The sequence below is a fragment of the Herpailurus yagouaroundi genome, unplaced genomic scaffold (genome assembly GCF_014898765.1).
Source record: "Herpailurus yagouaroundi ecotype Mexico unplaced genomic scaffold, PumYag 188, whole genome shotgun sequence".
Lineage (NCBI taxonomy): Eukaryota > Metazoa > Chordata > Mammalia > Carnivora > Felidae > Herpailurus > Herpailurus yagouaroundi.
Genome location: NW_024412419.1, coordinates 26,927,838 through 26,950,105, shown reverse-complemented (window position 1 = coordinate 26,950,105; position 22,268 = coordinate 26,927,838). Strand labels below are relative to the sequence as shown.

Genomic DNA, 22,268 nt, shown 5'->3' with positions numbered 1-22,268 from the left:
TTTATTTATTTATTTATTTATTTATTTATTTATTTATTTATTTATTTAGAGAGAAAGAGAGAGGAAATATGTGTGTACATGGGGTATGGGAAGAGGGACAGGGAGAGGGAGAGGGAGAGGGAGAGAGAATCTTAAGCAGGTTCCATGCTCAGCATGGAGCCTAACACAGGGCTCAATCTCACGACCCTGAGATCATGACCTGAGCTAAAATCAAGGGTAGGACGCTTAACTGACTGAGTCACTCATGTGCCTCCCTCAAAGACGTACCTTTAACATTTGCCGGGTAATTCTATCCTGGAGGGAAAGAAATACTGTACCTGTCTTTTCAAGGTTGATTGGTTCTTAATGATAATCCTCTGGGACCCAGAATATTACCATGATGAGTTAGTGGGTTTATAGGAGTGAGTCTATCCCACAGTAGGCCTAGTAAGTCTCTGGACCCACCCAGTGGTTACCTCCCTACTTCGTGAATACATAGTTGAATTAGATATATCCAACAACCAGCAGAGCCTTCATTGAGGACTAATGCAGAATAAAGTGCCAGGTGAAAGCCCCAAGCTTACTCTCCCCCTTAAGAGAAAACCCAAAGCACCATTGCATATCTATGTAAACTACAGAAATGTGTCCCACTCTCAAACACGTGAGAGATACTGCAAAGTGTGTGAGTGCAGGCAGTTTAATGGACCCATTTAAACTGAGCAGAATATAGATGGGTCCTGGAAAATGTCAGATTATTACAAACAATATAATGGTGGCTCTAATTATACCTACTGTTCCAGACATGATCTCTTTCCTGGAGCAAATAATCACACCCCCTGACATATGATAAGCAGGTACTGATACAGTAAATACATTTTTCTCTACCTAATAGCCAGACAACATCAGATGTAGTGGGCTTTCACTTGCACAGAGAGAAGTACACTTTTCTGGTATAATTTAGTCTGCAAGGACCTTGACTGTCTCACCATCTCATTAGACCTCATCAATCTAGGACCTTGATGACATCATGCTAATAATACTCCAAAACTCAGACAAATGGTGTGCCGATGTCAACCAAAAACCAAGTGGAAATGATCATATTCCTGATACTGTAACTTGTTATTAGGAAATGTTCAATTTACAAAAATTCATTTGATATATTACCTTTAAGGAACTCATCTTAATAAAGCAAGATATAGAAAATAAATATGTATTTCTAGTTGCTTTTCTTCTCATATGTTTTAAGAATGCTTCAATATTTCAGCCTCTTTCAAAGAAATTGTAAGTTTCCCCAAGTCAAAAACTCTTCTTTACATAACATAATATATAAAATACTCTGTACCTGTTAGTAGTAGTTTGGAACTTTCCAAATAAGTAAATCCCCAAGCCAAAGGGCTAACCCACTGCCGGGTCATATGCACTGCGATGTCAAGTTGCTTCAGCTGGAAACTAAAATGTGTTTCCTAAAATTCCTTTCCCTTCCAATTTCGCATTAGAGCTGGTCAGAGGGGGAGTTTGGTGGGGATGTGAAAGGCAGAAGTAAAGCAACAGCTTTTACTCTTGGAAGGTGGTCATGGTTAAGTACGGTGTCAGACAAGATGCAGAGATGTCCTGCAGACCCCCGCTTGTCCTCTGCTCTCTGCATCCAGCTTGTGCCTCTGACTGCAGGCCCTGCCAACCAACAGCAGCTCCAGGACGGCCGGCAGACATTTCACCATGGACCCCAGGGCTGGGAGCCACATACAGACAACAGCTTTCCACAGGTCTCTCCACAAGCTCCTCCTTCACGCTCCCATTTCACGGCTGGAAGTACTCAGCTTCTCAGACTCCCTGGTAAGTTCTGACTTGTCCACTCGTGCCAGTGCTTCAAGTGGACTGATAAATGGTTTTGCCCTGGTCCTTCTATTCCCTCTTCCACACCTTCGTTTCTCGGCTCTTCCCACATCTGTGTAAGATCTAACTCCTTTCATAAGCCCCTTATTCCCAAAACTACTCAAAGTAGCTCTGCTTCCATAAACAAAACTTGAATGATACAATCTTTTCTTCATTTTTTGCCTTTTAAACGCCTTATGTGTCCTCCCCTTTGACAGTGATTTACAATTCGTTTTTATCCAATATATTGTTTTATTTTTTAATTTTTTTTAACGTTTATTTATTTTTGAGACAGAGAGAGACAGAGCATGAGCAGGGGAGGGGCAGAGAGAGAGGGAGGCACAGAATCTGAAACAGGCTCCAGGCTCTGAGCCGTCAGCACAGAGCCCGATGCGGGGCTCGAACTCACGGACCATGAGATCATGACCTGAGCCGAAGTCGGACGCTTAACTGACCAAGCCACCCAGGCGCCCCTCCAATATATTGTTAAATGCATTATTTCATTTAATCCCTACAGTAAGTCTGAGAGGTAGGTAATAACATGCCCATGGGCCAACTGGCCAGCTCAAAACCAAAAGATACTAAGTTGAAAAATGGGACTTTAATTTCAGGTTCAGTACTCTTCCTATATTCCACAGGTGTACATCAGCAAAAATAGTGGTCTAAGAACCTCTGAAAATTCCCTACTCCATAAAGGCAACAAGAAAACTGACAAAAAGTTTTAGAATCAACTTTTTCTTAATTCTGGAAGTTAACCAAAAACTTGTAATAATCCAAGGAATGTTTATTTTTAAAAAGTAGTGATATCTTGGGGCGCCTGGGTGGCTCAGTCGGTTGGGCAGCCGACTTCAGCTTAGGTCACGATCTCGCGGTCCGTGAGTTCGAGCCCCGTGTCGGGCTCTGGGCTGATGGCTCAGAGCCTGGAGCCTGCTTCCAATTCTGTGTCTCCCTCTCTCTCTGCCCCTCCCCCGTTCATGCTCTGTCTCTCTCGGTCTCAAAAATAAATAAAACGTTAAAAAAAAATTTTTTTTTTAAATAAAAAAAAAGTAGTGATATCTTGATAAGAACAAGTTTTGTGTGATTTTATTTAATTAAAAAAATGTTTTATATATTTATTTTTGAGAGAGAGAGTGCATGTGCAAGCAGGGGAGGGGCAGAGAGAAAGGAAGACAGATGATCTGAAGCAGACTCCATGCTGACAGCCCGATGTGGCACTCGAACTCACGAACCTCAAGACCAGGGTCTGAGCCAAAGTTGGACACTTAACTGAATGACCTACCCAGGTGCCCCACTGTGTGTGATCTTATCTTGCACCGTTCCTATTCCCCTTTCTACAACTTGCAAGGCTGTCTGTATTTAACCTAACTCTGAGTTTGCCCAGTGAAAAGTCTTTGTCAAAAACAATTACAGACAACTGGTAATTCTGTAGCTGTCTGAAGTGGTAAAGAACAAGTGGGACAAACAACAGGCTAACCAAAAAAAGTGGAAAAAGGGAATGAGATATACATAAGAGCTTTGAAAGGCACCAACATATTCATGGGAGTCCAGAAGGCCATGAATGTATAACATGGTACACACGTTCAGGAAAGACCCGAGAAGGCCCTAAGCTCTAACCTGAGGCTGAACTCGAGGCTTTGCACAAGCACTCAGTGAAAGCTAAGGCAGGGTTGTTAATTGCCTGGCTGAGTGTTGGAAGCAGGTTCCGACACACACACACACACACACACACAGACACAGAGCCCATCAGCAAAGATTGGGAGGCTTGTTGATTTAGGCATTCAAGGAATTTCCTGTCTAATCATTAGCTGACCATTCAGCTAATCAACCTGAGACTTCAGCAGCTACACGGACAAAGCACAGATTTTACAGAATTAGTTAAGAAATGTCACTAAACACAAAAGAACACAAACAGCAGTAACAACCTGATTTCTAGAGTTGCCACATTATATTATTTAAAACATCCAATTTTCAACAACAAATTACAAAAATAGGCAAAGAAACAAGAAAGTATGGCCATTACATAAGGAAAAAAAGCAACCAACAGAAACTGTCACTGAGAATGCCCAATGACAGGTTTAATAGACACTTTAAAAACATGCTATTTTATTTTATTTTTTTAATTTTTTTTTAACGTTTATGTATTTTTGAGACAGAGAGAGACAGAGTATGAACGGGGGAGGGTCAGAGAGAGGGAGACACAGAATCAGAAACAGGCTCCAGGCTCTGAGCTGTCAGCACAGAGCCCAACGCGAGGCTTGAACTCACGGACCGTGAGATCATGACCTGAACCGAAGTCGGCCGCCCAACCGACTGAGCCACCCAGGCGCCCCAAAAACATGCTATTTTAAATGGTTCCTGGTACAAGGTCTAAGAAAATAACTCAACAAGAAAAAAAAAAAAAAGTAGTCGTACCTGGCTGGCTCAGTCTATACAGCATGCGACTCTTGACCTTGAGGTTGTGAGTTCAAGCCCCATGTTGGGTGTAGAGATTGCTTAAAAATAAAAACTTAAAAAAAAAAAAAAGCAAAAATGACAAAGGAATTAAAATGGCACATTCAGCCAAAAAGAAGACAGAAATAGGGAAAGACAGAAGACATAAAACATATAGAAAATAACAAAATAGCCAATATATAGTCTACATTATCAGTAATTAAATTTAAAAGTATTAAACACTGCAATCAAAGGCAGGGATTAGGGGCACCTGGATGGCTCAGTTGGTTAAGCCTCTGACTTCGGCTCAGGTCATGATCTCAGAGCTTGTGGGTTCCAGCCCCGCGTCGGGCTCTGTGCTGACAGCTCAGAGCCTGGAGCCTGCTTCAGATTCTGTGTCTCCCTCTCTCTCTGTCCCTCCCCCACTTGCTCTCTCTCTCTCTCTCTCCCTCTCTCTCTCTCAAAAATTAATAAATGTTAAAAAAAATTAAAAAGAAAAGCCAGGGATTGGCAGAAAGTATTAAAAAAATGATTCAATGAAATGCTGTCTACAAGAGACATACTTTAGAGTCAGACAGAAAAAAAGGCTGAAAATAAAAAGGAAAGGAAAGAAAAGAAGACACACCATACATACATTCGGTAACCAAAAATGAGCTGGAGTGGCTATCAGTATCAGACAAAAATTGTTAATAGGATGAGGAAAGGGTATTTTAATGATATATATTCACTCCATCAAGAAGACATAATTATAAGTATATATTCACCTAACAACAGAGCCCCAAGTTACATGAAGCAAAAACGGACAGATCTGAAGGAAGAAATACACAATTCATTAATAATATATGAAGACTTCACTTTCCAACTTCCAGTAATGGATACAACTATACAGAAGATAGAAATAAAAGAATAACACCATAAACTAATTAAGCCTAAAAGACATCTAAAGAACACTCCACCCAATAGCAGCAGAATACACACAGAACATTCTCCAGGGTATACTACACCTTAGGCTGTAAAACAAATCTCAATAAATTTGAAAGGACTGAAGTCATACAAAGTACATTCTTCAACCACAATGCGATGAAATTAGAAATCAGTAACAGAGAAATTTGGGGAATTCACAAATTCATGGAAATCAAATAACACAGTGCCTAATAACCAATAGGTCAAAAAAGAAATCATAAGGAAAATAAAAACACTTTGAGATAAATAAAAACAATATAATATGCCAAGATTTATGGGATGCAATGAAAACAGTGTTTAGAGGAAAAGTTATAGCTGTAAATGCCTGTACTGGGGGAAAAAAAAAAACTCAAAGCAATCATCTCATCTTCTACCATAAGATACTAGGAAAAAAAAAAACAAAAAACTAAATTCAACCCAAAGAAGGAAGGACATAATAAAGGTCAGTGTAAATAAAGAAAGAATAGAAAAACAAAAGAGAAACAAACCAAAAGTTGGTTCTTTACATTCAAATCACTAAAATCAGAAATGAAAGATCAGAAATCACTACCAACCTTACAGAAATAAAAAGAATTATAAGGGAGTACTATACTCTACAGGTACCCTATAAAAAAAATAGGATCCAAGATTCAGAACATCAAGCCATACCCTTAAAACACCTGCATGACCTAAAACTACCATTCTACAAATATTGTATAGGCTGTAAAGATTCACCAGAGTCCAAAGACATTTAACACAGCCCTAGTGTTGGCAAACTTGCAAAGAAGACAAATACACAAATGAAAGATTAAATAACCATCAGGAAAACCTTCACATTTGTAAATGCTAAGGTACTGAGGATTTCAAATACTTCCTCCACCAATTCATATCTACCTAAATAAACACTTACAAGAATGAGGAACATAGGGAGTGGGTGGTATGCAACTCCTGTCACCAAACAATTTCAATTCTGGGTATTTTATTCACTGTAACATGGGTCTACAGAGCCAGAATGGGGCAGCCTCCTGAAGAAGAAGCACAAAAGCAGCGATCTTGCTTGGTCTGAATTGGCCTCTTCTTTCCTCAAATTCCTATCCCACATTTTTCTATTAGATAAGTCAGTTCTTTCTCCTTGAGATTTTATACCTCTTCATCCTGCCAACAGCATTATCTTTCCCAAGGGCAAAGCTTGTAGGCAATATATTTTCTTTCTTCAGTTAGTCACCCTGCATTCCTCAGTCTTCTTCCTCACTCTTTCCAAAAATGCTCTATTTGCTCCTCCCTCCTCCACTTAGCCACTCAATTTATATAATTCATTGTCAAATAAAGAACTATAATAGATATGCCCAGTGAACATAAATAAAGCACAAGGGCTTATAATATCTCTTTTGCAATATCAAAATGTGGGTGGCCAGGAATCTTCACAGAATGCAACAGCTTTGGTATTTCTGGCTATGGGTTGCTACTTCCCTACGGGAAAATATAGATGTACATTTTTACAGAATACAAGAAATTTGTCATCTAAATATCTATTAAATAGGATAAAACTGCATTCCCAAACATGAAAAGGCATATTTAAATGGGCAGCTGGCTACAATTAAGCTGGGTTGCTTGCAAGAATCTTGTCACCTGCAAACCGCAAAGACCATCCCTCTACTCACACATACATACATACATTATCTAGCCTGCTGCAATAAACTATTTTATTCTGTAATTGAAAAAAACTAATTAGTATTTTTAATACAATTTTTTTTAGAAATAATTACACACAGTGAATCTCAGTATAAAATGACATGTGGCTGAGGCTTAAGCAGAAGCTACAATTATGGCTGGACTAACGTTCCACTTCCTGATACCTGCACTGGTAATCTGCACTGCTTAGAGCAAGGGTCCCATGCTCAAATGCCCAGAGATCCTTGCCAATTATTGAGAATGAATGAAGCAGGCTGGGGAGTGAGCCCATAAAAGAAGGAATGCCAGTTAGAACAATAATGTGGGAATTTGGCCTTGTGTTTCCACATCATTTAAGAGAAGCCAAGAGATCAAGATACCTAGAAGAAACTACCTGAAAATGTTTATTTTTTTTAAAAATACTGTGTAAGCCAAACCAAATACTTCTAATAACAACAGATTTAGAGCATTAAACTCCCACCCTATAGTGGACATCAATTGCTCTTTTTCCTACTCAGTATCCCTTTTCTGATCTTCTGATAATAGTAACTCCTGTTCTCTGAGGGGAACCCCTTCCATATGGCTCATGTGGGGCCTACTGGAGGTCAGGGCCCATGACTTTGGCCCCTAAGTCTTTATTAGAACATTTGTGTTAGAGTCATGGAATTGACTATATTTCTCTACTGGGATTATTAAGCTTGAGCCTCCTGTGGCGATATTATCTGCCTTATCAAGAGAGCCTCAAAACCATGATGATATCACCTCAGCCCCTGGATACAGCTATTTTGCCAGGTCTACTAGAATTTTCAGTCGCATGAACCAATAAATTCCCTTTTGTGCCTAACGTAATATATGTTGGTTCTCTTACAACCATAAGAGTCCTACCATGTCCCTAGAAAACTGTGTTGCATAATCCAGTCTACAGACTCCCAGGTATAGGAAGAAGATCTTCAAGAACACAAGTGCCTTTAGTCAGAAAGGCAGTTCAAATGCTAGTTTTACTTACAAAATGTAGGACCCTGAGCAGGTTAATATTTTGAGAGTCTGTTCTTCATGTGCACCTTACCTACAAGAACTATATGTGAAATGTACCTAGCTTTTTGTCAGGCACACAGTAAGCCCTAAACTAATGTTTGTGCTCTTTCTCAACTCGTTTTGGAAAACCAGATTAGAAAGTAAGATGCTTGGGGTTTCACTACTAGAAAGAAGGAAGAGAACTGGAAACAGCTTCTAGGAATATCAACATTTTCTGTAAATAATCTCATTGGTGAACTGCTTAATAGTTTCTCCAACAGTAGAAGTACTGTTGTCAATTGTTGAGTAAGTGACTGACGTAACTGAGCCAACAGGACTGGAGGAAGTGAAGTCAAAGGAGAAGACTACTGATTATTACAAGGTTAAAGTTTTCCACGGAAGGCTAATTTCAACCAAATATCATTTTTTTATGAAAGCGTGTAGAGTCACAGGAGATACTAGAGATCTCAGAGAAAAAGCCTGTACAAGATACAAACTGAGTGGACTACTACTGCCTTACAGGAAGGCACAGGGAGAAATATTTAGCTCTCAATACAACCGCCAAATAAAATTTGGAATTTGTACATACTTCCATCTTAGCACCTGCTATCTTAGGCTAAAGTATTCTCCTCATGTGCATCTGTACTATCAAACTATAAGCTCTCTGGAGGGAAGTTCTGTCTCGTAATCATCTTTGGTATACCACTGCCTGGCACACTGTAGGTGCTCTATAAATGTTGGATGAATTTAACTAAAACTGACACTAAAGTCACAAAGGGCTCCTGGTGTTTTCTAAGTGTCTTCAGATTCTAAATAAAGACATAAAAGATTCTTCCCATTGAGAACAAAGGAAGAACTCCTTTATAGGATGTGCTCTGGCCAACATCAGTACTAAGTATGACTAAATTAGGACCTAACAACAAGTTTATTCTAGTTGACAGAGAGGTCATATAGCAGAATCTGAATTTCACAGGCCCTTATAACCCAAGGAGTCACACCTAGGAAATGACTCTTGTTGGGACTAAAAATACTGAGAAATGAAACCAATGGTCTAAAAGGAGTTTCTGGTATCTGATCAAGGATATGGGTAAAAGTGAAGTTCAATCCCTGCTGAAAACGAAGATAAAACAGTTGATGAAAATCATTCATCCTTGAGTCAGAGGAATTATCAAAACAAACTACCCCTGCTGGCTGTGATTTATGCCTTGATTTTGTGAATGAGCGAAAGACATTAATAATTATAAAGTGTGATAAGTGTGGCCTGGCCCTCATCTGACATTACATCTGGTCATTACAGGCAGTTGCGAATCAGCAGAGCAACAACTCTAAGAAGCTCTCCTGGCAAAGAATGAAGGGGCGAAAATGAGCTTTAGACCCAGATGTGGTACTAACTATAAAGAGTGTCTTTGAAGACTACAGAAATGACAGGATTAGGCCTAATGGCCAGAGGTTTATTCCAAGGGGGTGGAAAAATGTAGGCTAAGAATTTAAGGTCACACTAATAGTCAGATTTGGCCACTTGACAAACGCCTCAGGCTTAAAAAAAAAAAACGTGTTTGTGTGAGTGCGTGCATATAACTCAACAACTTTGGGCAGAGCTTGATTCCAGTCTTTTCCCCAGCAGCAGAGAGCAAAATGGATTCTGATTTTCACTATTCCAGAGGTGGGCTCTACAAAGGCAGGGAGAATGGCTACTGGAAAGGTGTTCTACTGTCCTTGACACGGTGACTAAGGATGACAGGGCAGAGCTAAGATAGCACCATATGGCTGGCCAGGGGTAATCCTAGCAGAAAGGCCGTTTGTGCCTAGTCTAAATTCTTGTCCTTTGAAGAGCAACTGAGAGGTGAAAAGTGCAGAACACTTCATCCCTCCCCAGTGGGTTGCTCCCAGCTAGACTTCTTCTAGGTGTGCTGGTGCCTAGTCCTGTTCAGTCTCTTACGGAGACAAGTGCTCACTAATTGCTTTTTACATTTATGTGTGTGACAACACCATGCTCTGGCTTGATTTTCTGAAGGGTACTTGCCAACATAAATCCTTCAGGTCCAAGATAAGACAGAATAATTAAAAGCAGCCTTAGTTATCCAATTAGCTGTTCATGTCCTATTTTGCCTTACCAACTTACAGGATACGTTCAGTAATTTTGCCTATTCTTCTCATTCAAGTGGGCACAACGGCAGGTTTTGTCTTACAAATCGAACACCTAATTTTTAAGGAATTAATAACAACCCCAGCGAGACGCACGGGGGAAAAAGGACTGAGGGCTTAAGAGAAGAGGAAGGTCTAAGCTCAGATTCCAAAAACTGCTTACTAGGACTAATCAGTAAAGTGGCAGAAACAATTCACACTTTGTATGTTTTATAAATAGTACATGACAGTGACAAATTAATAATTACATGAAGTACGCAGTACGAAAGAGGCACTCAAAATATTGTGCTACATAATAACAGCATGCTCCCCCAGTGTCTAGCATCTACTAAGCAAGAATAAATTTCTTGAAGGCACCTGCTTCTATTCCTAAAGGTAAAAGATTAAAATGGGAGGAGAGAGATCTCATAATTTGTTTTTGGAGAGAGAATACATGGCAAGAGTTGGAGAGGTTTCTTTTGCCACATGTAAAGCCCAAAGGGAGTATAGTCTCTACTTGGAGATTCGTTTCAATGCAGTAACTATTCATAATGAATTGCTACAAGCCATTTATTTAGCAAATATTTTTGAGGAATCACCATGTGTCAGGCCCATGCTAGGTGTTGGGAAGACCACTGTAAATACTATAGACACAAGTCTGGTTCTTAAACAGCTTACAGTTTAGTACATGAAGTAAACCAGGAAAGGGGAAATCAGAATAATGTTGGGTGCCATAGAAGCACACAGCAAAACACCCCCAAATCTGAGAGGGGGGTAGCAGGGAAAGCTCACTGTGGAAAGTAATCACCAAGCAGAAACCTGAAGAATATAAGTAGGAGTGAGCTAAGGAGGACAAGTTCTAGACAGACAATAGCACATACAAAGGTCCTGAGGCGAAACAATGCTGCAAAGTCAAGAAATGACAAGTAGTTTCATCCTGCTGGAACTTTGAACACAACCTCAATGAGCAAGTACAAAGGGGGATGAAGCAGAGATAAAAGAGGGGGACAAAGCAGTTAGCAATGTAAGCAGGAGTCAGATCACGAAGTGGTCAGTAAACCATTCATGCTAAAGAGCTCCAACTTAATCCTGGAGACAAAGGGAAGTGACTGAAGAGTGGGAGTGACCTGATCAGATTTGTTTTTTAGGAAGATCACTCTGGCTGCAGTGTGGGAAAAGAGTCTGCAGGAAATACTTTACATCATATAAAGAAACTATTTTAGAACCTTTTTTTAGAAGCCTACCTCCTATCCCCCCAAAAAACCCAAACCGACTGCTAAAACAGTCTCAGCTGTTTTAGAAGTAAAACATTTACTTATAACTTAAAGGAAAAGTTTTTAAGAGCCTATGGCTACAATGATCTGCAAACACAGCAAAATAAAAAATAAGGCTATGTAATCTCAGGTGAGCCTTGTTTCAAGAAAAAAAGAGAGGTCCTAATCCTTGTCATTCCACTCCCTTCCCATCTTCTGCAGGCAGTTTGTACCAACTCAGTCTTTGTACTTCATTTAGGGATCAAATCTGCACACCAAAATAAGAATTTGTCCATAGGCTTGGGGAAACTGCTAGAAGTGTGCCAGATAGCTTTAAAAAAACTAAATGCTAACAGATGAGAACCAGGTCTGATCCCAAGGTCAGGCAAAATTAATCTAAGCTATTTTGCCAATGGTCATTAAATAATGAGAATTTCTGTTAAGGAGTATCTAAATTAGAAAGTCTGAGACCCTACAATAATAGGGTGCGAGCACCAGAACACAATAATTAGAATTAGATACTTTTCCGAATTTGCCTTTTAAAAATAAATTATGCCGTTAAGCACTAAATGGAAGGATTAAAATTTCACAAACTTCTAGTTAAATCAAATGTGGTGACAACTACTGGCACATGACCAAATACTAACAGAATCTCAGCTGTTTTAGAAATAGAACATTTGCTTCCAGCTTAAAGCAAAACTTTTTTAGGGTCTATGGTTAAACTGATCAGCAAATATAACATAAGAATAAAAGGTAAGGTAAGTCTTTTATGTGACAAATGAAATGCTAAATCAACTTTTAAAATAAAAAATTTGAGGGATGTTTGGCTGAAACTCACAAAAGACTTTAAGACAAAGTAAATGACCGTGCATTCCTAGAAAAAAGACACACATTTTCTAGAATAATCAGAAACATGAGAATTTATCATGAACATAAGACAATGCTTACAAGGTCATGTGCCAATTAAAAAATATATTAATACTACAATTACTTTGGGGGACAGAGTCAAATCCTTTCTCTGAAGGGGATGAATTCCTTATTTTTTTCTTCTGCACTGAGTCTCTGCTTTCCACACTTTTTAAAAATATTTACATAAATTTCGTATTTCAAAATATACCTGGGTGCTTGTGATTCAACAACTTAATTATCTCAAAAATCACTATTTCAAAAACTACCCTAATTTTACATACAGTTTATTCATTCGTTTTCTTTTAATTTTTTTAATGTTTATTTCTGAGAGAGAGAGAGAGAGAGAGAGAGAGAGAGAGAGAGAGAGAGAGATTGGGGAGGGTCAGAGACAGAGGGAGACACCGAATCTGAAGCAGGCTCCAGGCTCTGAGCTGTCAGCACAGAGCCTGATGCGGGGCTTGAACCCACGAACTATGATATCATGGCCTGAGCTGAAGTCGGACACTTAACCAACTGAGCCACCCAGGCGCCCCTAGTTTGTTTATTTCTTTACTGGCCAACGGAAGAGACTACCACAGTGAAGAACACAATGGGAAATGCATCAGACTGGGAGGCGGATACTCATCCATCTATCGACTCCTTTGTTAAACACCTGAGCACTGCTGGGGCGCCTGGGTGGCGCAGTCGGTTAAGCGTCCGACTTCAGCCAGGTCACGATCTCGCGGTCCGGGAGTTCGAGCCCCGCGTCGGGCTCTGGGCTGATGGCTCAGAGCCTGGAGCTGGCTTCCGATTCTGTGTCTCCCTCTCTCTCTCTGCCCCTCCCCCATTCATGCTCTGTCTCTCTCTGTCCCAAAAATAAATAAACGTTGAAAAAAAAAAAAATTTAAACACCTGAGCACTGCTTTAAGTGGCAGCCCATAGATATTTAAACCCTCGAAGAAACATACTATATTTCATTAAATCTGGGATGCTACCAATCATAAGACTAACTCTTAACTAATAAAAAAATGCTTTCAATCACATGATGACATAATGCCTTGAAGGAATCACATCAGCCTCTCATTGTTCTGATACTTTGGTAAAATAAATCATTCAGAAAAATTTGGCAATTCTTCCTGCCTTCCATACATTGCCTGACATTTTAAATGACAACTTTTTTCACACATCTCCATACAAAACATAGTTTCATTTACTTAGGGGTGTCATCCTTTCCTGGCTGCCATAAAGCACTTAGTTGTTATTTTTAAAGAAAAGTAAATGAAACTGTGGTGATTTCTCTAAAGGCAAATGTTTACTTCACAACCACCAAACTTAACATCTCTCTACTTTGCTTCTGTCCTTTTCTGTGTGTTCAATAACTTTTTTGTTTCAAGGGCAAATCATAACAAAATCTTTCCGAAGATATTCTAAATGGCGATTAAATCCACCCTATGTAGCAATGACAACAGGTACATAACACTACTGAAACGATGACACATTGAAATGATGACACTAAATATAGCTGTGACCAAGTCTGGACAAGCACAGACAAGCTGACCAGATGGCCACTTGACAGCCAGCAATTGGAAGATGCCATCAAGTGTCAGATACAGTCAGAGATGTTAAAATGTGAGAAAAAAAAAAAAGTGTCTTAGAACAGAGCAGTAATAGCAGCCAACACTCACATATCACTGTAAGGAAAGGACCATTCATTCTATGTCTTTACGTAGGTTACATCATGAAAACCTGTAGAGTAGGTTGATTAAGTCCCACTAGGTGAGGAAACTGAGGCATGGGGAGGGGGGCGGGCATGGGTAACTCGCCCAATAGCACAAAGAGAGCACGCGGCAAGACTAGCACTTAATTCGCACAGCCTGGGCCTAAAGGCTCTGCTTCTAACCACCAAGCCAGGGGGGCTCTCAAGCTAACAATCAATAACCAGCTTTGTGACCTGAGGCAAATCACTAGAGACTCCTTTCTATTTCAAAAAGGAGGGAATTGGAACGGATGATTATGGAGTTCTTTCCTGGGATGAAAATATTAAAATTCTATAATCTTCTACAATAAAATTTTATTTCCAGGCTGGTTTCTCCTTACGCCAGTACAACTCAGACCTACCTTCACTGCCATTGGTGATTAGTGAAGGGAGTGTAACTTTTACTACTAGTCTAAAATAAGACATGCTTAGGAAAGTATTTAAGAAACAGACACACATGTACTTGTGCCATTACTTCTTTTTTTCAGGGTGATGGCAAAAGGTTGGCTGTAGAAATAAATGAACCGATGGGTGGGTTGTACTCTGTTGTGGACTGTACTTATGATAGAAATGTAGTCATTTAAAAGTTTAATCCAAAATTAACATATGACTTCAATGTGTCAGTTTCAACAGATACTCCCAACGCAGAGCTCCTTGTTCTTTTAAAAATTCTGTTCATTTATGAGGGGAAAAAACAATAAATAACAGATATGAACACTGCAACATTTTCCCTCTTTGGCCAATTTAAGGGTGGTATTAAATGTGCGTGACACACTTAACAATTCTTCTGCCCCAAGGAGGGCGGGAGGCCACACCCTTCGGATCTTCTATAGGCCAAGCCAGCTGCTCTCCCTCCCAGGTACTTTCCTTCAGCCCCACAAACTCTGATCACCAGGCAGCCCAGTGATGCTTAAATAATTCCTAATATTTCACTTTGAAATTGTCCTCAGGAGGAGAGTTAGTAAAGGAAAGAGACCAAACTGCAGGGTCTTTAACGCTTTCATTATTCATTCTTAAACACACATCGTATCAATTTTGGCCTGCTCTTCTCTTTCACATATACACACACATGCATACACATAAAATTATGTGCCCCAACAAAAACGAGAGGAAACATTAAAAAGATTTCTGGGGGAAAAGTGAGAAAAAGAAAAAAAAAAAAAAAAAAAATGTAACTCAAGTACTAGCAAAAGTGGGCTTAGAGAAACAAAGCAAAGCAAGAAAGAAGCCCCCAAACGGAAGGCTCTCGTGAGTGTACGCCATGTTCCTTTGACATACCTTTCCATGCTGCCCGGCTCTCTCATAACAAATGACAACATCTTCCCACATCTCTAGCTTCTCAAATATCTGAAGGGCTGAACTTGTGCATCCCAACTCAAAGAGAAAACTTGCAAGTTGGCGCTGTAAGAATCAAGTTAAAATAATGAACATTTCTTTATGTAAAGAAACTCCCATTTGACTTGCACGTGTATCCAATCTGCCATTTTAAGGGTCTACTTACTGTAATAAACGCACCATTTCTACAATTTGACCTCTAGTAATTAGAAATTTACAATGATTTAATACTTGCCTCTACTGTAGCAAGGGGTAAGAAATTAAAAAACTACAGAAACTTTCAAAATACCCAATATATCAATTTTTCCCAAGAACTCAGAATAATTTAGAAAGCAAAATCAGTATTTCCTTCTCGCCTAGAGATTTTGTTACAACCTGATTTGTAAAGCTGAGATCCAAGAAATCAAGGTTTAAAAACTCTAGTTCAGAATGGCTGGTGTCAAAAAGATAAGTGTTGGCAGGGACGTGGAGAAAAGGGAACCCTCATGTACTGTTGGTGGGAATGTAAACTGGTGCAGTCACCATGGAAAACAGTATGGTGGTGCCTCAAAAAATTAAAAATAGAACTACCCTATGATCCAGCAATTCTATTTCTGGGCATTTATGCCCAGAATGAAAATATTAACTTGAAAATATTAACTTGAAAATATTAACTTGAAAGAATATCTCCACCCCCATGTTCATTATAGCATTATTTATAATAACTGAGACATAGAAGCAGCCCAAGTGTTCATCAAGGGATGAATGGGTAAAAGAAATTGTAGTGTACACGTACGTGTACACACACACACACACACACACACACACACACACACACACAGAGGAATATTATTCAGCCATAAAAAAGAATGCTATCTTGCATCTGTGACACCATGGATGGACCTGGTGGGCATTATGCTAAGTAAAATAAGTCAGAGAAAAATAGAGCATGATCTCATTTTCTTTTTAATTTTTTTAACATTTATTTATTATTGAGAGACACAGAGCATGAGCAAGGGAAGGGTACAGAGAGGGGGAGACACAGAATCCGAAGCAGGCTCCAGGCTCTGAGCTATCAGCACAGAGTCCGATGCAGGGCTCGAACTCACAAACTGTGAGATCGTGACCTGAGCCGAAGTCGGTCACCTAACCAACTGAGCAACCTAGGCGCCCCAACATGATCTCATTTATAAGAAGAATCCAAAAAAAAAAAAAAAAAAAAAAAAAAAAATTCACAGAAACAGAACAGACTGGTGGCTGTCAGAAGTGGTGGGTGAGGGTGCAGGAAATGGAGGCAGGTGGTCAAAAAATACAAACTTCCAGTTAGAAGTTAGTTCTGAGGAGGTAATGTACAGCATACTGCTACAGTTAACAACACTGTAGTGTATGTTTGAAAGCTGCTAAGAAAAGAGCTCTTAAAAAGTTCTCATCACAAGAAAAAAATGTGTAACTATGTGAGGGGATGGATGTTAACTAAACTCAGTGTGGTGACCATTTCACAATATATAGACATATCATTATGCTGTATACCTAAAACTAATGCAACATTTTATGTCAATTATATCTCAAACTGGAAAAAAATGAAATTGAACTCAAACAAATAATAAAAACTAAGCAGTCGATATAAATGACATAAATCTATGCACTAGCATTTGTGTACTTCATTCATGAAAGCATCTCTGGGTCTTTTTCATTCAGGTCTACTTAGATTTATTTTAAGCACATTCTAAAAAACTTACTTTATTTCCCAGCCCTTGGCAGATGAAAAGGGGGCAAGTTGTGGCAAGGTCAGTGAAGGTTAAACATATCAAAAGATAAACATATTGTGGTTTATAAATAGTTCATCCTCCAAGAACAGGAAAAATATTAGAAAGGTTTAAAAAGTGCCTGGCTGGCTCAGTCAGTAGAGCATGCAACTCTTGATTTCAGGGTCGTTAGTTCAAGCCCCACGTTGGGCATAGAGCTTACTTAAAAAAAAAAAAAAAAAGTAGGTGAGGTTCTTGAATACTATATGGTTTCATATTAGTGAGAACTGTGTTCTTTTCTCTTCAATACAACTTTAGTATTCTTTCAAAATTCAATACATATTTAAGAGTTAAGAAGCCAAAGGATATGGAAAATCTGGGTTGACAAAATTAGAAAGTAAAATGAAATATACCTGAAACTTATAAGCTAATATATTAACAAATTAATAAAGGGAATGTTCTAATTCTTCCTTATGCCATGAATTTTGGAGAATTTGGCTATTAAATATATTTGGACATTTTATAAAGTTGAACATAATATGTGGGTGCTGGAATAAATCTTTGTGCTCATGCAGTAAGCAGTTTAATCTTCTCATTATAATGGATGAGGAAAGTTATGGCATCTAAATTGTTATGGCTAGCTAGTGACAGAATAAAGACAGTTTCTTTTTACAATAAACTATGCTATTATTTTTTGATCTTTACTCCCTATAATTATAGAAAGAAAAAAATTATTTAATCTGTTAATGAAAGAGGATGTTTATCTAAAGATAAAGTAAAGATCCTAAAATCCACAGCTTCCTAAGCAGATAAAATAAACATTTCATCTAAATTCTATTTGAACAGTATTTAATTTTCCTAATGCTTCTGTTAGGAAACAGATTGAAAGCTATATCCTCAACATACATGTTTTGTCATAATAATGGCTCAGAATCTGAAATATTTATCCACCACAAACCACACAGTACAAAGCACTTAACAAATTTCACAGATCAGGGTCAAAAACATGCCAAAAAGTTCCAGCTGTTAACACCTTCTTGCTAAAGAAGGTATTCCTTTTAGGATAATATAACAAAGCTCTTTATTTTCCCATTATATTGAGACGCCTTCAATAGACAAAGTGAATTCCAATGTGTAATAAATTCCCTAGTTTACCCTGTGCTTGTATGACATACTCAGGCACCTGCTGGCTCAGTCATTAAGTATCTGACTTTGGCTCGGGTCATGATCTCACAGTTCATGAGTTCGAGACCCACATCAGGAGAACTTGAAACCCACTTCGAGTGAACACAAGCTCCACTTCGGGTAAAAACACAAGCCCTGGGTGAGCCCTGCTTCTCTCTCCCCCTCTCTCCCCCTCTCTCCTCCTCTCTCTCTCTCTCTCTCTCTCTCTCTCTCTCACTCTCGCTCTTGCTCTCACTCTCTCTACCCCTCGCTCACTTGCACCCTCTCTCAAAAAAAAAAAAAAAAATGACATACTCCAAAAAATCTAATGGGGATTCAGAGTCATTGAATGGTGGGTTGGCATTTATAATTCTAAATCACCACCTATGTGCATAATCCATGACAGAGAGGACAGGAAGCTAGCTAAAATGACAATACTTACTAAATCACCTAGAGATTTTGCCTTGGCCCCATTTGACTCTACTTAACTTCTCAGTGCCATAGCTTCCTCATCTATAAAATAAGAATATGTCACAAAATTGTTCCAATAAAATATTATAATGCGTGCAAAATGTAGAACAAAATGCATGCTGATATCATACTAAGTATGCAGTAAAAGCTGGTTTTAATTACACCTTTCCAATAAGCAAAGGAGGGAAACCAGACTAAAACTGGGAAATGAGAGACCTACTTTCTGAACAGCTGTGTGATCCACATTGGAAAATAACAGTCAACTGGACGGGGCCTCAGTTTGGGCGTCTTTGTAATATTAAGAAACTGGACCAGGTACCTAGGTTGCCTTCAGTGATAAAAATTTTACAAAATAGGGAACCACACCATAGCCAGGAGAACCATGAGGCAAAGTCCTGAATCTCAATCCCAATCTGGAGCTTTAGGAGCTATGCTAGGTATTTTCATATCTCAGAACAAGGAAAGTAGTCAAGGGTATCTCACAATATAGAGCAAGAAACAAATGCTTTAAGTTGCTTTGGTAAACAACTTGGTTAAAAGGTTCGTTATCTGGTAAAAGGTCCTAAAGGGCTTTTATTTTATTATAATTTTTAATGTTTACTTATTTTTGAGAGAGACAGAGAGTGCATGTGAGCAGGGAGGGGGGAAAGAGGATCTGAAGTGGGCTCTGTGCTGACGGCAGACAGTTCAACACAGGGCTCGAACTCACAAACCACGAGATCATGACCTGAGCCGAAGTCAGACACTTAACCAACTGAGCACCTAGGCACCCTCAAAAAGGCTTTTAAATATAAAAAGTTACTTTGAAAATGAAAGCTTCTGTGGTTCTTCCACTACTTAATTTCAAGAATTCTATTTAATCTAGTTCTAAATTCTTTTTAAAATGTTTTAAAAGTTTAAGGGGCGCCTGGGTGGCTCAGTTGGTTAAGTGGCCAACTTCGGCTCAGGTCATGATTTCGTGGTCCGTGAGTTCGAGCCCCGCGTCGGGCTCTGGGCTGACGGCTCAGAGCCTGGAGCCTGTTTCAGATTCTGTGTCTCCCTCTCTCTGACCCTCCCCTGTTCATGCTCTGTCTCTCCCTGTCTCAAAAATAAATAAAACGTTAAAAAAAATTTTTTTTAAGTTTAATATCACTTTACCAAAAGAGCAATGTGAAGTAATCGGCAATCCCCAGCTAGATACTTTTATTCTTTTCACTGAAATATTTGCAAACTCAAACATAAACTGAAAATCATTCTTTGCTAATGCATTTATCTTTCAAATGCAAAGTATTTTCCATACCCAATGACAAACAGCAACAAAAATACCTGAATGGCCCAATGAGGGGGTACTTGACAGCAATAGAAAATCTTCAGACGTTCCAATACAGATGTAGTCTTATCTTCAAACTGGTCTGCAAGAGCCTTAAGAAAATGTATCATAATCAGAATCTATATGTGTAATAATGTTTTAATACAAATGAGATTCTCACTGTAAAAGTCATACAAATGGACATATAAACAACAAAGAACATGAGTCACTTTGATAAGGTGATGAAATATGTAAATTTTTTCTTGAATTTCTTCAAATGATTAAAAAACTTTAAAATTAGGGGCGCCTGGGTGGCTCAGTCAGTTAAGCGTCCGACCTCACCTCAGGTCATGATCTCACCGCTCACTGAGTTCGAGACCCACGTTAGGTTCTGTGCTCACAGCTCAGAGCCTGGAGCCTGCTTCCAGTTCTGTGTCTCCCTCTCTCTGCCCCTCCCCCACTCACACTCTGTCTCTTTCTCTCAAAGATAAAGTTAAAAAAAATTTTTTTAAATAAAAAACTTTAAAATTAACTAACATTTACCTAAACATGTACATTAAAAAGTTTAAAACTAAGATTTCCTATAATGATTCTTTCAGAGAACTAGTATTACTTCATCAGGTTTTTTACCTTTTCTATGAAAAAGTGTTGTTGTTTTTTTTAAGTTTATTTATTTGAGAGAGACAGAGATAGTGCGAGCAGGGGAGGGGCAGAGTGAGAGGGAGAGAGAGAATCCCAAGCAGGCTCTACACTGTCAGCACAGAGCTGGATGTAAGGCTCAAACTCATGAAACTGAGATCATGACCTGGGTCGAAATCAAGAGTCGGGACACTTAACAGACTGAGCCCCCCAAGCACCGCAGACAAAGCGTTCTTTAGTGTATCTATTTCACAACCATGATTCACTTTGACAATGGCATTTGCTAATATAAATCAGAGAAAAATTGGGGTGTCTGGGTGGCTCAGTCGGTTGGGCGTCTGACCGGCTCAGGTCATGATCTCGCAGTCTGTGAGTTCGAGCTCCGCGTGGGGCTCTGTGCTGACAGCTCAGAGCCTGGAGCCTGCTTCAGATTCTGTGTCTCCCTCTCTCTCTGCCCCTCCCCTGCTCATGCTCTGTTTCTCTCTCTCTCTCTCTGTCAAAAATAAACATTAAAAAAAATTTAAATCAGAGAAAAATTATATGAAGAACTTCATTCTGGACTACTTTCTCAGGAATAAAGTGAAAGCAAAAGGTGGGTCTATTTGGTCACAGTGAGTTTTCTTACTCTTCAGCAACAGATCTATAAGGCAAGACATTCACTCAGGCAAGACCATCCTTAAGGTATAGTGGACAGCTGCAAGCTCCATTATATTGAAGAGTCCCTCTGCTGTACCGAAATACCACTGAACTCCCAGAAGCTACATCAAGAAGCAGACCATTAAGACCAAGATAGCTGAGTCTGCGAAAAGGTACCAGGGCCAACTGCCAAGTCACAGGCTGGCACCATCCAGTGGTCAAATGATCAGTCTTCGAAAGAGTTCACATATTCAGCATCAAAGTGAATGCAGCCATCCTCTGGAGTTCCTAAGCAAATACATGCATAATGGACCCATTACCACAATCATCTTCACCTGCCTCTTAATATGTCATTCAATTTATTGTAAGTATACATATTTTTCTGACATATACTTAGATCTTCTCTCAACTATGAATTATCATGACCTATTCTACATACTGCAGTACTCTAATTTGGTTTTGTTTGTTTGTTTGTTTGTTTGTTTGTTTGTTTTGCCAGTTGACTAGTTTTCACAGGCCTATCCTATGAGGATTAGGCGGTAACCCATAGGTCAATGTTAATTTTCTGATTTCAACATACATATTGTGGTCAATGTAGGAGAACGTCTTAGTATGAGGATGATGAAGTACCATGTTGGCAACTTACTTTCAAATTCTTCAGGATACAAAAAAATAGTTGTACTTGCAACTTGTCTGTAATTTGAAATTATTTCAAATTTTTATGAAATTAATTTTTACAATTGAAAATCTCAAAGAAAGTATGAGATCTCAAGTCTAAACTTCCTCAAAAGAAAGAAAAAGAGAATCTAACATACCCCAGAGTACAAACCCAAGACAAGGAGATCAGTTTCTAAGCAGGAAAACTCTTAAATTGGGGGTTCTCTGTATTTTACTAGGAGGGAGATACATATGTTAGCCTAAGAATGTCCTGTAGAATGAGAAAATACTCATTACATCATTTCTTTGACAATCCAAGATGTTATTCAATCAAGTCCATCAGAACAAACTGAGACATAACCAGACTCTTAAACCATCTTGGTCAAAATATTTTTAAAGCTTTCTGGCCTTACTTCAGAGAAACT

General features: G+C 39.0%; 1 protein-coding gene across 1 annotated transcript in view; it reads right to left on the bottom strand.

The window, feature by feature from the left end:
* The window catches only part of TTC27 (tetratricopeptide repeat domain 27), a 176,772-nt gene that overhangs the window by 66,891 nt on the left and 87,613 nt on the right, over nt 1–22,268 (bottom strand). The window contains exons 11-12 of the mRNA XM_040496473.1: nt 19,929–20,024; nt 15,208–15,330 (exon numbers count right to left, since the gene is read on the bottom strand). Coding sequence (XP_040352407.1) covers nt 15,208–15,330; nt 19,929–20,024 — 219 coding nt within the window. The remainder of the gene's footprint in view (nt 1–15,207; nt 15,331–19,928; nt 20,025–22,268) is intronic.